The sequence below is a fragment of the Recurvomyces mirabilis genome (genome assembly GCF_035927965.1).
Source record: "Recurvomyces mirabilis strain CCFEE 5264 chromosome Unknown scaffold_10, whole genome shotgun sequence".
In the NCBI taxonomy this organism is placed as follows: domain Eukaryota; kingdom Fungi; phylum Ascomycota; class Dothideomycetes; order Mycosphaerellales; family Teratosphaeriaceae; genus Recurvomyces; species Recurvomyces mirabilis.
Genome location: NW_027041944.1, coordinates 63,558 through 75,947, shown reverse-complemented (window position 1 = coordinate 75,947; position 12,390 = coordinate 63,558). Strand labels below are relative to the sequence as shown.

Below are 12,390 nucleotides of genomic sequence, written 5' to 3'. Positions count from 1 at the left end.
GATGCTGTTGTTTAGGACGCTGGAAGGAGCAGCAAGATCTGATTCATGGGCCCCAGTTTCATGTTCGTGGTATAGCGTGACCGTCCGCTTCGACCGTCCGCTCCTCGAGATGCGGACGATGACACTTCGGCCGATGGAACGGACGTTGTGTAGTCTGGTTGATCGACAGCACTACACGCTGGAAGGATTTCGGTTGCAACCTCCTTCCAGCAATTACCTTATCCACCATGATATCGACGAAGTTGATAAGATGCGACGAAGGCAAAGAATTGTACAAGTGACACTCCGAAGACAGTTCGCGGACCTGGCGCCGCTCGATTTGCCCGATCTGGTGACGTCGATATTCCGTCTTCTTCACCTGTGCTCAAGCTCACATAGTAGACCATGACGAAGTAGTACGATATCAAGTCTGATCAACATAAGTAGGTACTTTCTTTTGAGCTCTTTCTAACATGTCTGTCTCTCGTACCTCCGCCATTGCCAGCAGACTCATCAATAGACTACCACGAACAACAGCAGCATACCAAACCTCACGAAGAATTACCACCACACCCGCGAGGATGGGTAAAGACAGCAAGATGTCGACCGAGCCGCCAAAGCACCAGATGGTGTACTTTCCTGGTTTGACCAGTGAGGTGCGAGCCTTTGGGCAGTTCAGGAAGGTCATCCATACTGGGATGTACAGCCAACTTGTGTCGATGGAGATTCCCGTGGGAGGAGATATTGGTGACGAGGTGCATACCGTTGATCAGGTTTTGATCTTCACATCAGGTGAGGGTAAGGCTACTATTGCTGGCAAAGATCAGGTATGCCGATATCGACCTCCTTTGCACCGTTGTGTACTAATACTGATCGCCACAGAACGTGAAAGCAACAGACGTCGTCGTTGTTCCAGCAGGCACACAACATCAATTCATCAACACATCCAAGACGCAGCCTTTGGAACTAGTGACGGTCTATAGCCCAGCTGAGCACGATCCACAGACTGTGCACAAGACGAAGGAGGAAGGTGACGAGGAGGAAGAGAGTGGCAAGGACGAGGCACCCGGATGGAGTCAGCAACCCAAGGAGCAGAATGAGAAGCAAGGTCTTGTGAAGGAGAGTGGAGGCCCATACGAGAATGGCGACGATGGCAGGCACGAGAAGTCATAATATAATATGTTATGACAAGTCCAGCTGGCTGGCTGTACAGTAATGTCGTTGTAGGATAACCAGAACACAAGTTCACCCAAGACGAATTGGCACACGAACGTACAAATCCAAAGCGATTGCCTCCCTATGTAAAGAGTAACTCCAGCATCCCCCAGCCAGTGCCCGTTTGCGATGGCCTCTGGGGAGAAGCAAAGCTACTGATTCGACGACTTGACCATCAACCGGCAATTAAAGTCGCTAATAATACGTTTTCGGCGTAATCCAACTCCTGAACGCCACAAACCTAAGCAGAAACGCAGCAAGATGTGTCAGCGATCAGCTATCGGAAGACAGGCGACCACGACAAGGCTGATGTGTAGCCTGGCTCGTGCCAGGGGACTTCGCATCCTAACCCGATTATCGTAATCGTTCCAATATCCTCCATCCGTCTATAAATACTACAGAGTCCTCTGAAGATCATTGTGGACCTTGGGAAGAGAAAAGGGAGCCTTGGTATCGACAATATCGCCCGACTGATCCTTGTGCAGATAGAACCCCGCATGCTCAACCGCCAAACAAGCCAAATACGTCGGCGCAGGAAGCAAAGTCGGGCGCAACTCGAGATGAGTATCCTTCCACAGTGCGGCGAGTGATAGGACTTCCTCCCCCTTCAGCACCGTGCCGGGCTCGCCGGAAATCTTCTTCAGGCTCAGGAGCTTCTTGCAGGAGGTGATGAAAATGTCGTTGTCGGGTTGTGGGATGAGGAGTGTAGGGTCGAGCCATTTCAAGCTTGTAGAGAAGGCCTCGGTTTGCCCGCGAGGTCTTCTCTGGTGAGGTATTGGAGTTTCTTCATCAAGAGAGGGGATGCGTCCTCGCTGATCAGGTACCATGTTGGTCCCGGGCCGTCGAGCTTGTTCTGGAGGACTTTGCGGACTCTCTTGGTCTTGGTGTGACATACTTTGAGTCTGGTTTGGACTTCACCTTGAGATGACAAATCTGCTTCGCAGGCGATACTGTCGTCGCCTTGGCGGTGACGACTTCCCGGGCGTGCTTCGTGCTCGATGCAGGAGAGCTACCAGAGGATAGAGGCATCGCTTGGAAGAATTCGGCACTGGTCGCATGTATCGGCATCACGAGGCCAGATCGAAGATAGCGGAGTTGTGTGAGGCTTCCTCATTGAGACCACGGTTGAGCCTTTTCATAACACCAATAAACTGCACCTTCATCTTGCCGGACTGGATGTCAAGGAGACTGTGCAGCTGAGTACCGGTGCTGTAGGTCTTGCTGCTACCCATATCCCTGGTCGTGATGGTGCATAGGTAGAGCTTCCGGAGATCATGGACATGACTGCCCGGGCGGACTTGTTTCGAATCAACGTCACGTTTGATCACATGCATGGTAATGGTGATGTCCACGAGTTAGGACTGTAGGCCAAGCTCGACGTCACAGTTGGCTTTGATTGTCTGGTAGATCTTCTTGCGGAAGCTATGACGCTGAAGAGCAACCACGACGATAGTGGCTCGGTTGGATCGGAAGTTTGTCTCCATTTGCACCCTGAGGTGCTCCTTGAGGTGCATAGTCCACTGAGCAGAAAGATGGTCATCCTCGGCATATCTGAGTGGGAACGATGGACCATGGTTGATGTCGTTCATGCCACTCGCCATGAAGTTCCCATGCTTGGCAAAATGCTGGCACAATTGCTCCCAAGCCTCTGAATTCATGGTCTCTGCCGCAGCATCGATGAAGAGGATGATCGGTCCGCCGCGCGGGATGGCAGCACTTAGCTGCTTGTTGGAGGCATCAATAGTCTGCTTGACGGCCGATGCCTCAGCCTTCGTGGTGACTGGTGCCGGAGTCTGCTGGAGCTGGTATGGATACATGTACGAGCCGACACTGATTTTCTGCTCTGAAGCCATGGTCACGTTGGAAGTGCGTTCAGCCAATGCCTTGCGCCGTGCCCCAGTGACTGGCTTGTTGAAGCTCTGCATTGTTGCAAAGCCAGTAAGTTCCATAAGAAGAAACTCCAGGGCCGAGAGGCAGGTACAGAGTCGAGTAGGTTAATCTATACATGCTCTCTAAATATATGGTGCTGCCATGCCCATCTACTAACCGCGTCAAAGTCCCGGCAGGTGTGTGTAGACTCGAAATCTACTGTTACCCTCTGTGCAGGCTCGCTATAGTACAGCTTCAAAGGCGTGACGTCGGCAGTACACTGAATTGCCTGTCGAATATAGTCCACACAATGCTCTACAATCAGAATTAGCTTTGACGTTCATTCCTCTTATACCAAACCTGCGGAAACTGACCAATGTGGAGTCGCCGCTTATAAGACTGTAGGTCTGAGCTCTCCTGAATGCCGTTGTTGTAGAGCGCTTCTCGTATCTGGTTCTTCGCGGTGTGAGTTCAGAATCAGCCTACAATAAGCAGTCGGACCTACCAGGCAATGTAACTGATGAAATGAGTCAAGTATGGTAATGATATTTCCGTTTTCATCACGGTACAGCCCTTCTCCGTCAACTTCCGATGGGTCAAGCTTAACAGTTTGTGCTGTCGCGCTTGATCAGCAATTACCTCGTCAATATTTCACAGGTCTTACCACTCTCGAACATCTCCCAGGCATGTGACACCGCAGTCGTATTCCCAACGTACTCTGGACCCTTGGACGGGCGGTCTAGGTACAGACTGCCATCATCGTGATACTTCAACGACCCAGAGAACCGCAATTGCTTCAAAGGCAGGTCTGGAATTTCTACGCACCTCTATTAGCTAAGTAATTGTTCTCAATGGCCTCGGACGAACTAATTTCTTCCGTGCGCTGCGTTGGCGTCTTCGGAGAGGAAAGAATGTTGGCTGTGAGGATGATCGATAACAGGATGGAAGCAGTCGCAATTAGATTCCATGCAAAGTAAGCGGTCGTAGCCAGAGTTGAGTGTCGGGGCAGCAGGACTTCCTCGACAGAAGGTAAGAATGGTTCTTGGTCGTCGTTCCCGCGCATCCTGGATGACGTCGTACTTCTTACCGTGACTTGAATCTCGTACGGATACGAGCTGGAGCGAGTGGACAGCGATAATGTCCATATATGCGCTGCAGGCTCTCGAATTCTCAGGCCTAGATTCCGAGCTCGTCCTTTTACCGCAGTTGCAGCATCATACTAAGCCATCGTCAACCGAAGCAGGTCTCGAAGTTATGCAGGGCACGAGCTCCACCACATGAGCTTTGTGACCCTAAACTTATCAGAATGCTTACTCTCTGTGGTTCTATGGCGTAGCGCATGCGTGACAACGTCAGAGGCTCATTGTTTACTTTCCACTGTAGCTTAGTGTGCTCCCAATCTGCAACTCTTACGAATGATCGGCATTGTACTGAAAACGATCAGGAGAACCATGATGATTTCTCCTAATCATCATGCTGAGGAGAAACACGTGGGCCCAGTGTAGCTTTGATCACCCCATCCGCAGGACGTGTACTTCCCAGGTTGCGACAACAGAAAAGCAATGCCTCGTAAAGACTGGAATCGATAGGCAGATGGACTGCTCTTGCCATGCTGGCTGATTGGCGGCCAGCAATGTGTCTGATGCACGACCAACCTCAAGATATGACCCATGGGACTGGCCGAACCAGATAATTGCTGGCCGTGTCAAGGATGTGATGGAGGCCAGTTCGCCAAGCTACACCTTTTGGAGCTGTATAGCATATGCTTTCCACAATGCACATTAGTGAGCACTCTATGGTCGATCGGCCGCGCCATGTAACATCGAACACACGAGAGGCGCCATCGACTCTCGTATACCCGAACGATAGACAAAAGCAGCTCGTCGACGTGTCGAGTGTGGCACCATGATGTGACTCTTCCATGACGACGCTGTACAGTTGTAGGTATAATAAGCCCTGGGTATTGTGTGTCCGACACAATGGTGCAACACATTCGAACGCACATTTGCAAGCAACATCAACAAATTTAAACATCCCCCGTTGCCGCTATCAGTCGCAAAGAGGTACATACGATATTATCGCCCTCAACTATCGTGCCCAAACTTATAGAATCTCTCATAGCATCTATGTCGTTCCTATTCTCAATCCGGGCGGCCGCACTCGCTATTGGTTTTGCCAATGGCTTCCAGATCAACTTTTACACGGACACTTCATGCAACAACTATCAGGAGAGCTGGAGTGGAACCAACCAGGGCACTGAAGGCAGCACATTTGACTACAACGCTTATCTGGGGGCGGTCATAGTGGTATCGGACGACCAGTGGACTACACAGTTCGGCACCTCGTACGACCCCTCCGTTTGTCTGTGGTACGACCAGACTTGCGCCCGAGGAGCGCCATCCTGCACGTTTCAAGGATATTCTGGGCAGGACAGGGGTACCGTTACAGACTGTCTGCCGGTCGATCAGGATGTGGGCACACTATGGGCAGGATTCACAGTATGCGATTCGGCTGGCTTCGATACTGATTACAAGCGGGATGTGAACGTCACAGCTATAGCATTTACTGCTTAGGAGGCAAGAGAAGTGGTTACAACCAACGACAGTAGTAATGACACTTGCCTTACGATACATTGTTGTAGTGGTCAGTATCCAGTGTAGATATGTTGCAGCGTGTGAGGCGCGGTCGACTACGTAGTTCTCCAACGCGAGCTAGAGCACGAGTATAGACCGGACGGGTTCTTTCCAATACACGTGCGGAGATATGGTTAGTATCAGACCGTTCAGTACCTATCACTCTCCACTTCGTAGCCCGTAGCTTGAGGCGCAGACGGCAACGGTCAGGAGCTGCTGAGGCTAGGGAACACACATTCACACTAACGTCACCATAGTGATCGCTGTTGCACCAATGCCTTCTCTACTAGGTATTCCCGCTTCTGCGGTGAAGGCAGCTCATAACTGCCTGGTTTGCCTGGGCGGAACAGCTCCACATCTAGAGCGCTGTCACTTCCCTCCCCCTACTTCCCTTCCTTCTGATACAGCCAAGTGGTACAGCAGCCGAGTATGACTCTAATGTCTACCTCACACTCACACTTACCGCAACGTACAGGCTCAACGCCTGCAGGACATCTTGACGGTGCAGGAAGATCCCAACTGCGCAGCATTCATCCCCATCAAAGTGTATGCCGTGCTCCTCGCAGGCCCCACATATACCACGATCGCTGAACACCTCATCCTTCAGCAAGAGTCTCAGCTTTTCCAGCAACTGAGCGATCTGCACATACAAGAATGCTCGATCTGCCTCATCACCAATGGTCATGGCCGACTCACAATCATAGATGCCGCGTCGAAGCTTTGTCTCATGCTTGGTCTTCAATTCTCCCTCGTTCCAACCAGGCGCCTTCGTGCGACCCTCGTACACAGTGATGATAGCCGCATATTGAGATTCGCCACCCGCCAGGAACCTGCGATCAACGTTCCTCGTGCCGTCTTCGAGCACAAGGAAGGCCGCCTTACCCTCCATGATGACAAAAGGCTTGACGGAAAGCTATGAGGCCACATAGCTCGCGAGGGTGCGACGGATGAGCTTGAGTTCGGAAGCTTCTAGGCAGTAGAGTCGGTTGTGTGCACCCGCGACTTGCGTGCTGTAAATCGTTTCGCACCACTTGAACTTGGCATCGATGGAGAATTTGAGGTTGTTGAGATCCTTGAAGGGTGTAGCGTTCGGGATCATGGTGTTGAGAGCTGGGAAGAGGATGTCGGTGCCTTGCTTGGCATGGTTGGGCGTCGTCATGTTGGCTGTGTTACTGTCTGTCATGTTGTCGTGTATTGTCTTGTCGTTCTTGCGGCTGTCGGTGGTCTTCGTGTTCGTGGTGTTGTAGGGATATCCCAGCCAATATTCCTGATCCTCTGATATGAAGACCAAAGTATGGATGCGATGATGAAGGAAAGACTACTCAGAGGGAGAGCAAGGAGGCTGGACATATGGAGATTGACTCCTGCATGTGTTTGCTCGTCTTTGGAAGTGAAAACAAGGCGGACAAGGAGACGTGGAAGTGCTGGTGTGCTTGCCGGCGGAAATGGCTTGTGAAATTGCAAACGTGGGGTGCCTTGTGATGCATGAAAGATCTGCGTGAATGGACGCTGGCAAGGGATCGATTTGGTATGGTATGGAGACAGTGGGAGGGTACGTGCTTGCCGTTCCTGCCAGGACAGTGAGGAAAAAAGGCAGATACCGCCCGAGCATTCTGAAGGCCAGCAAGTAGCATGGATGAAAAGCGTAGTGACAAGGGCTATCGAGTCTGGCGTAACATAGACCAGAAATGCGGGCCGTAAGCAAACGCATTACCGAAGTGGATGTGTCCGCAGCATCGTATACACCCGGCGTGCTAGGATCGCTACCGTGAACGGGACGGCGGGTGTGGCCATGACGAGTAGATGGGACTCAGATCCGGATGCCAGGATATGCGCTTCTCTGGCTGCTTGCAGTCCGGGAGTGTTAGGTTTGGATGTGAGGTTTCTGGCAGTCGCTGAGAGGAGCCCTACCGGTGGCGATAGAGAGTCTGATAGGTAGCTGATCGACCATTAGAGTGCCATCGGAAATGGTTTGACTGTGAGTGTTGTAGCCATCCGATCTCAGCCCCGAAGCGGAGAGTGGAGTAGTTTTGGCACAGGCCTCGACTTCCTTTGCACGCAAACTACGCCAGCAGAGGCCGCGGGATGTGGAACAGTTTGGTATCTTATCATAACACATATATTTCATTCATGTCCACATAAACTCATCTCATCGTCCTCGCCTCGATCGATAATCATCCTCATACCCGACATCATCGCCAACCCCACCCCTCCTCCTCCCACCTCCACCTCCCTCTCCCTCTCCCTCCCCACCCTCAATCATGCGAATCTGCCTCGGCAGCGACTCCTCCTCCCTCGCCCGCCCCGCATACCCAATCCGCCTCACATCACTAACCTCACTCCTCTCCTCCTCCCACCTCGCCCTATCCCTCCGTCTGCGCCTCTCATCCTCCACTTTCGCCTCCTCCCGTCTCCGCTGTACCTTTGATCGCTCAAACATCTCCCGCCGTCGACGTTTATCCTGTCGTTCCCGCTCGGCGGTTTTTTTCGTGTTCCAGATTTGCAGCAGGCCGGAGAGGACGGAGATGATGCCGATGGCTATTGTGGCTTTGCCGAGGGTGTCGAATTTGGAGCCGCCTGAGCCGGGCGTTTCTGCTGTTCGGGCGGAGCGGGTGGAATGGGTGTCGTCGTGATGGTATGAGGTTCGGGGTCGAGGCGGTGGGGAGCGGGAGCGGGAGCGTGAGCGTGAGCGGGAGGAGGATGGGGTGCGATATCTGCTCTGTCGTGGTCGCGTGGGTGCGGGTCGGCGCTGGCGTTCGTTCACGAGGGTGGAGTCGGAGCTGGAGTAGCCCTCGTCGTCGTCGTATCGGCTGTTGTAGCGGGACATGTCTTCTGATTGTGAGATGTGGATAGTAGGAGTGAGAGCGACATTATACTCATAGCCTCGTCAATTGAGAGGCACATGTCTCGGGACGGCTGCCTCGTTCACTGCTTGTCATTGCGTCAGCGTGCAGCAGCGGAATAAGTTCCCCGAAATTCACAGTTTGGATTGCGAACATTTTCGGTCGTTTGAAGAAACAACTACTTTCATACCAACGACGACAAGATGAAGCGCAAACTAAACCAAGACGATGTACCGGAAGCGGTGAAAGATGTATCATCGAAGAAGAACGACTCGACCTTCGCAGCCCTCCGCCTCGACCCCCGCCTTCTCCAAGCAATAACGCACGAAAAGCTCTCGACTCCCACCCCCGTCCAAAGCAAAGGCATCCCCCTCGCCCTCACCGGCAAAGATATTCTCGCTCGCGCCAAGACAGGCTCGGGAAAGACGCTCGCATACCTGCTCCCCATCTTACACAACATCCTTCGGCGCAATGCTGGAGCTGGAAAGAGCGCCAAGCAGACAACTGCTCTCATCCTCGTGCCTTCTACTGAATTGGCGACGCAGGTGATGGGGGAGTTGAAGAAGTATACTGATTTCTGTGGACAGAGTGTGAGGTATGAGAACGTGAGTAAGAAGGAAGATGCCGCTGTTACGAAGGCGAGCTTGGCGGAGAAACCGGATCTGATTGTGGGGACGCCCACGAAAGTCATGGCTTGGGTGAATCAGGATGTGGTCAAGCTGGAGGGTGTGCAACAGCTGGTCATTGACGAGGCGGATCTGGTTCTCGAGTATGAGCATGAAGAGGCACTACAAGCTATTGCTACTGCACTTCCAAGTGGAGTACAGAAGATCTTCATGTCTGCCACGCTGAAGACGGAGGTGGACACCGTCACTTCACTTTTCTTCCCGACCGAGGATGCCAATCCCACCATCTTGGACTTCTCGGCTGAAGAGGCAGAGGAGAAACCAACACTGACACAATACATCGTTCCCGTTGCCGAACAAGACAAATTTCTCCTCATCTACGCCATATTCAAGCTGCAGCTTATTAAAGGAAAAGTCATTATCTTTGTCGCGGACGTGGATCGGTGTTATCGGGTTAAACTGTTCCTGGAGCAGTTCGGGATTAGGAGTTGTGTATTAAATAGTGAGCTACCTATCAACTCGCGCTTTCATGCGGTGGAAGAGTTCAACAAAGGCGTGTACGACATCATCATCGCGGCGGACGAGGCTGAAGTGGTAGGGGAGAGTAAGAGTACGGCGAGGCGGAAGCGGCGGAAGGTTGCCGCGGAGAAGGAGCAGGAGAAGGAAGATGAGGAGGTGGTGGAAGAAGTGGAGCAAGAAGCTGTGGTGGATGACGCCGAGGACGATGACGCCGAGCCCGAGGAAGCAACCCCATCATCTACCAAGCCATCTAAAAAGAACGACCGCAAACCCCGCCGCCAGCCTCAAGCAGATCCCGAGTCCTCCCTCTCCCGCGGCATCGATTTCCGCCACGTCTCCTGCGTCCTCAACTTCGACCTACCAACGACAAGTAAATCCTACACCCACCGTATCGGCCGCACCGCCCGCGCCGGCCAGACGGGGATGTCCCTCTCCTTTTATATTCCCAAGGAGCAATACCGAAAGCATAAATCTACTTCTATTGAGCAGTGTGAGAAGGATGAAGATGTGCTGGATTCTATTCAAGCGGAGCAAGAAAAAAAGGGGGCGAGGTTGGAGGAATGGGCGTTTGATATGGCGAAGTTGGAGGGATTTCGGTATCGGTTTAATGATGCGCTGAGGGGTGTCACGAGGATCGCAGTCCGCGAAGCCCGTACTAAAGAGCTCAAGAACGCTATCGTGAACTCGGCGAAACTGAGTCGGTATTTCGAGGAGAATCCGGAGGATCTGAGGCATTTGAGACATGATACTGAGTCCCATGCGGTCAGGCAGCAGATGCATTTGAGGCATGTGCCGGATTATTTGCTTCCTGCGGGTGGGCAGGTGGGTGTGAAGAAGGATGTGGGTTGGGTGGGGTTGAGGAAGGAGAAGGAGAACGGGTTGAGGAAGCGCAGGGCTTTTAATAAGGGGAGGGGGAAGGGGAGGTTGGGGAAGGGGAAAGGATTGGATGCGCTTAAGAGTCTTAATGCCAGGGGCAGGGGGAAGAAGTAAGAGTGTGTGTATGGGTTGTGCATGGGTGGTGTATGAGTTGTGAAAAAGGCTGTGCCGAGATTCCGCAGCTCGGGTTTGATAAGTCGTACACAAGCGCCACGCACGTGTCAGACAGCTCTTCCACGCACGTGTCAGACAGCTCTTCCACGGACCGAAGTCGGATCCTTCCGGTGATTATCCAGCGAGTACGGGGATCTACGGATCATGGAATTCCACCGAGCTTAGCGGATGATGGGATTGTCAGATCAGAGCGGTGTCGTTGGCTGAGGTATGTTCACTTGTTGTGAGAGATTCTTGCTTCTGGTCGACTGGTTTGAGCAATGTTGGCATCATGGTGGTTTGCTTTCTCCCTCTTCCAAAGTCGTGTTACTGGCTTCGTGCGATCGGGGAGCACGATCGTGGTTTATCTTACTCTGGGCTACTTTTGGGAAGGCTTGTTGGTATCGTCGCCACGCTGTTGCTTGGGCAGTGATGACCAGGACTTGATTGATCACACTCCTGAATGATATCGCTTGCTCGGTTGGTACGCTGTCACAGGCTGTGGTGCTGGAATATTGCATGGCGTTCCTGATGATGATATGGAGGAGGAGGAGGAGGAGGAGGAGGAGGAGGTTGGCGATGATGATGATGGTCATGTGAGCGAATGTGGGTCTCGAGCTGTCGTGTTCAATCATGGGCTTGACGGGTACAATGCTGTGAAGAAGAGGGCGGAGCACGATGGCATGGAGGATACTCCGGTGCTCGACAGGAGTCCCTGATACTCACTGCCTCTCTTGGCTGGGAGGTCAGTTCATACGGGAGCTGGAAAGGCATGAGCGCCCTGTGCGACGATCTGTTGTATTTGCAGTGGCGATAGCCTTAGGGGCATGGAACTGTTCACTCGCTACTGAGCTCGCATGGTGTAGGAGCTCTGCCATATCGACTATAGGAGTATTCTGGCTGAGCGGTAGGTCGAGGTGATGCTTGTAGTAAGCGTCGGACGATGGAGAGCTTGATAGATAGTCATGTACTTTGGCATGCCTACTCTACCTTTTGATGAGACGAGAGGCTGCGTCATGATCAGTGTGGTGAGGTGAGGACATCGAGCCTGAAGACCGGGAACGAGAAAAGTCGAATCGCAGCTCGGTGATATGAGGCGATCGAGTGCATATCGAGTCTCCATTGATCACCAGCCCGGGCGCTCTCGCGTCACTGTCTACCACTGATACTCTGTAACCCGTAAATCGATCGTTTAACGGGCACGACTTGAAGAATACCATGAAGCGCTTCAAAATGGTCCGTACCGGATCACCCGACCACTCCATCTGCCAATATTGTATGCCAACTCTGCAGTCAAGATAAGCTCACCACACCCACAGACCTCCCACACCTCAGGCACTCTCACATCTCCCGACCACCACCATGATGGTCCGCAAAGTTGGCTTTGTAGTCGAAATGTGCATGTCGGGCCTTTCCTCTCCTCCGTCCGCCCACGGGCCGTAGTCTTGAAGTCTTCTTTGCATGCCGAGTCAGATCCGCCAGATAGACTTTGAGCGGAGAAACATGTGGGCGATGCAGGGAAGGCACAGAAGGGATGTCAAATAGATCGAAGGCTTTCGCCTGAGTTCACGACTTCTGACCTTCAATATCTTCCAAACGACTCCTGCTCCCTTCTGTGACTGGGCAGCCTTGTCTGTATTTCTGTGCATGTGAAGGTCACTATGTAGCACGCGTCTA

General features: G+C 52.5%; 9 protein-coding genes across 9 annotated transcripts; 2 read left to right on the top strand and 7 right to left on the bottom strand.

Annotated features, from left to right (window-relative positions):
* Positions 1-560: 560 nt before the first annotated feature.
* On the top strand, positions 561-1,152 carry LTS14_004399 (uncharacterized protein; the record flags this gene model as incomplete). The annotated part of the gene is made up of 2 exons (XM_064837101.1): positions 561-806; positions 862-1,152. 2 exons carry the CDS (start codon positions 561-563, stop codon positions 1,150-1,152), a joined length of 537 nt encoding a protein of 178 aa, XP_064695060.1.
* Positions 1,153-1,589: 437 nt separating this feature from the next.
* On the bottom strand, positions 1,590-2,021 carry LTS14_004398 (uncharacterized protein; the record flags this gene model as incomplete). The annotated part of the gene is made up of 1 exon (XM_064837100.1): positions 1,590-2,021. The coding sequence occupies one exon, from the start codon at positions 2,019-2,021 to the stop codon at positions 1,590-1,592; it is 432 nt and encodes a 143-aa protein (XP_064695059.1).
* A 240-nt stretch (positions 2,022-2,261) lies between these two features.
* On the bottom strand, positions 2,262-2,528 carry LTS14_004397 (uncharacterized protein; the record flags this gene model as incomplete). Its single annotated transcript, XM_064837099.1, has 1 exon — positions 2,262-2,528. One exon carries the CDS (start codon positions 2,526-2,528, stop codon positions 2,262-2,264), a length of 267 nt encoding a protein of 88 aa, XP_064695058.1.
* Positions 2,529-2,549: 21 nt separating this feature from the next.
* LTS14_004396 (uncharacterized protein) lies at positions 2,550-3,119 on the bottom strand (the record flags this gene model as incomplete). Its single annotated transcript, XM_064837098.1, has 1 exon — positions 2,550-3,119. The coding sequence occupies one exon, from the start codon at positions 3,117-3,119 to the stop codon at positions 2,550-2,552; it is 570 nt and encodes a 189-aa protein (XP_064695057.1).
* Positions 3,120-3,206: 87 nt separating this feature from the next.
* On the bottom strand, positions 3,207-4,126 carry LTS14_004395 (uncharacterized protein; the record flags this gene model as incomplete). Its single annotated transcript, XM_064837097.1, has 6 exons — positions 3,207-3,233; positions 3,290-3,378; positions 3,438-3,519; positions 3,569-3,678; positions 3,728-3,880; positions 3,931-4,126. The coding sequence occupies 6 exons, from the start codon at positions 4,124-4,126 to the stop codon at positions 3,207-3,209; spliced, it is 657 nt and encodes a 218-aa protein (XP_064695056.1).
* A 1,953-nt stretch (positions 4,127-6,079) lies between these two features.
* Positions 6,080-6,585, bottom strand: LTS14_004394 (uncharacterized protein; the record flags this gene model as incomplete). Its single annotated transcript, XM_064837096.1, has 2 exons — positions 6,080-6,094; positions 6,160-6,585. 2 exons carry the CDS (start codon positions 6,583-6,585, stop codon positions 6,080-6,082), a joined length of 441 nt encoding a protein of 146 aa, XP_064695055.1.
* Positions 6,586-6,609: 24 nt separating this feature from the next.
* On the bottom strand, positions 6,610-6,879 carry LTS14_004393 (uncharacterized protein; the record flags this gene model as incomplete). Its single annotated transcript, XM_064837095.1, has 1 exon — positions 6,610-6,879. The coding sequence occupies one exon, from the start codon at positions 6,877-6,879 to the stop codon at positions 6,610-6,612; it is 270 nt and encodes an 89-aa protein (XP_064695054.1).
* A 966-nt stretch (positions 6,880-7,845) lies between these two features.
* On the bottom strand, positions 7,846-8,523 carry LTS14_004392 (uncharacterized protein; the record flags this gene model as incomplete). The annotated part of the gene is made up of 1 exon (XM_064837094.1): positions 7,846-8,523. One exon carries the CDS (start codon positions 8,521-8,523, stop codon positions 7,846-7,848), a length of 678 nt encoding a protein of 225 aa, XP_064695053.1.
* A 219-nt stretch (positions 8,524-8,742) lies between these two features.
* DBP9 (ATP-dependent DNA/RNA helicase) lies at positions 8,743-10,674 on the top strand (the record flags this gene model as incomplete). Its single annotated transcript, XM_064837093.1, has 1 exon — positions 8,743-10,674. The coding sequence occupies one exon, from the start codon at positions 8,743-8,745 to the stop codon at positions 10,672-10,674; it is 1,932 nt and encodes a 643-aa protein (XP_064695052.1).
* Between the last annotated feature and the right edge of the window lie 1,716 nt (positions 10,675-12,390).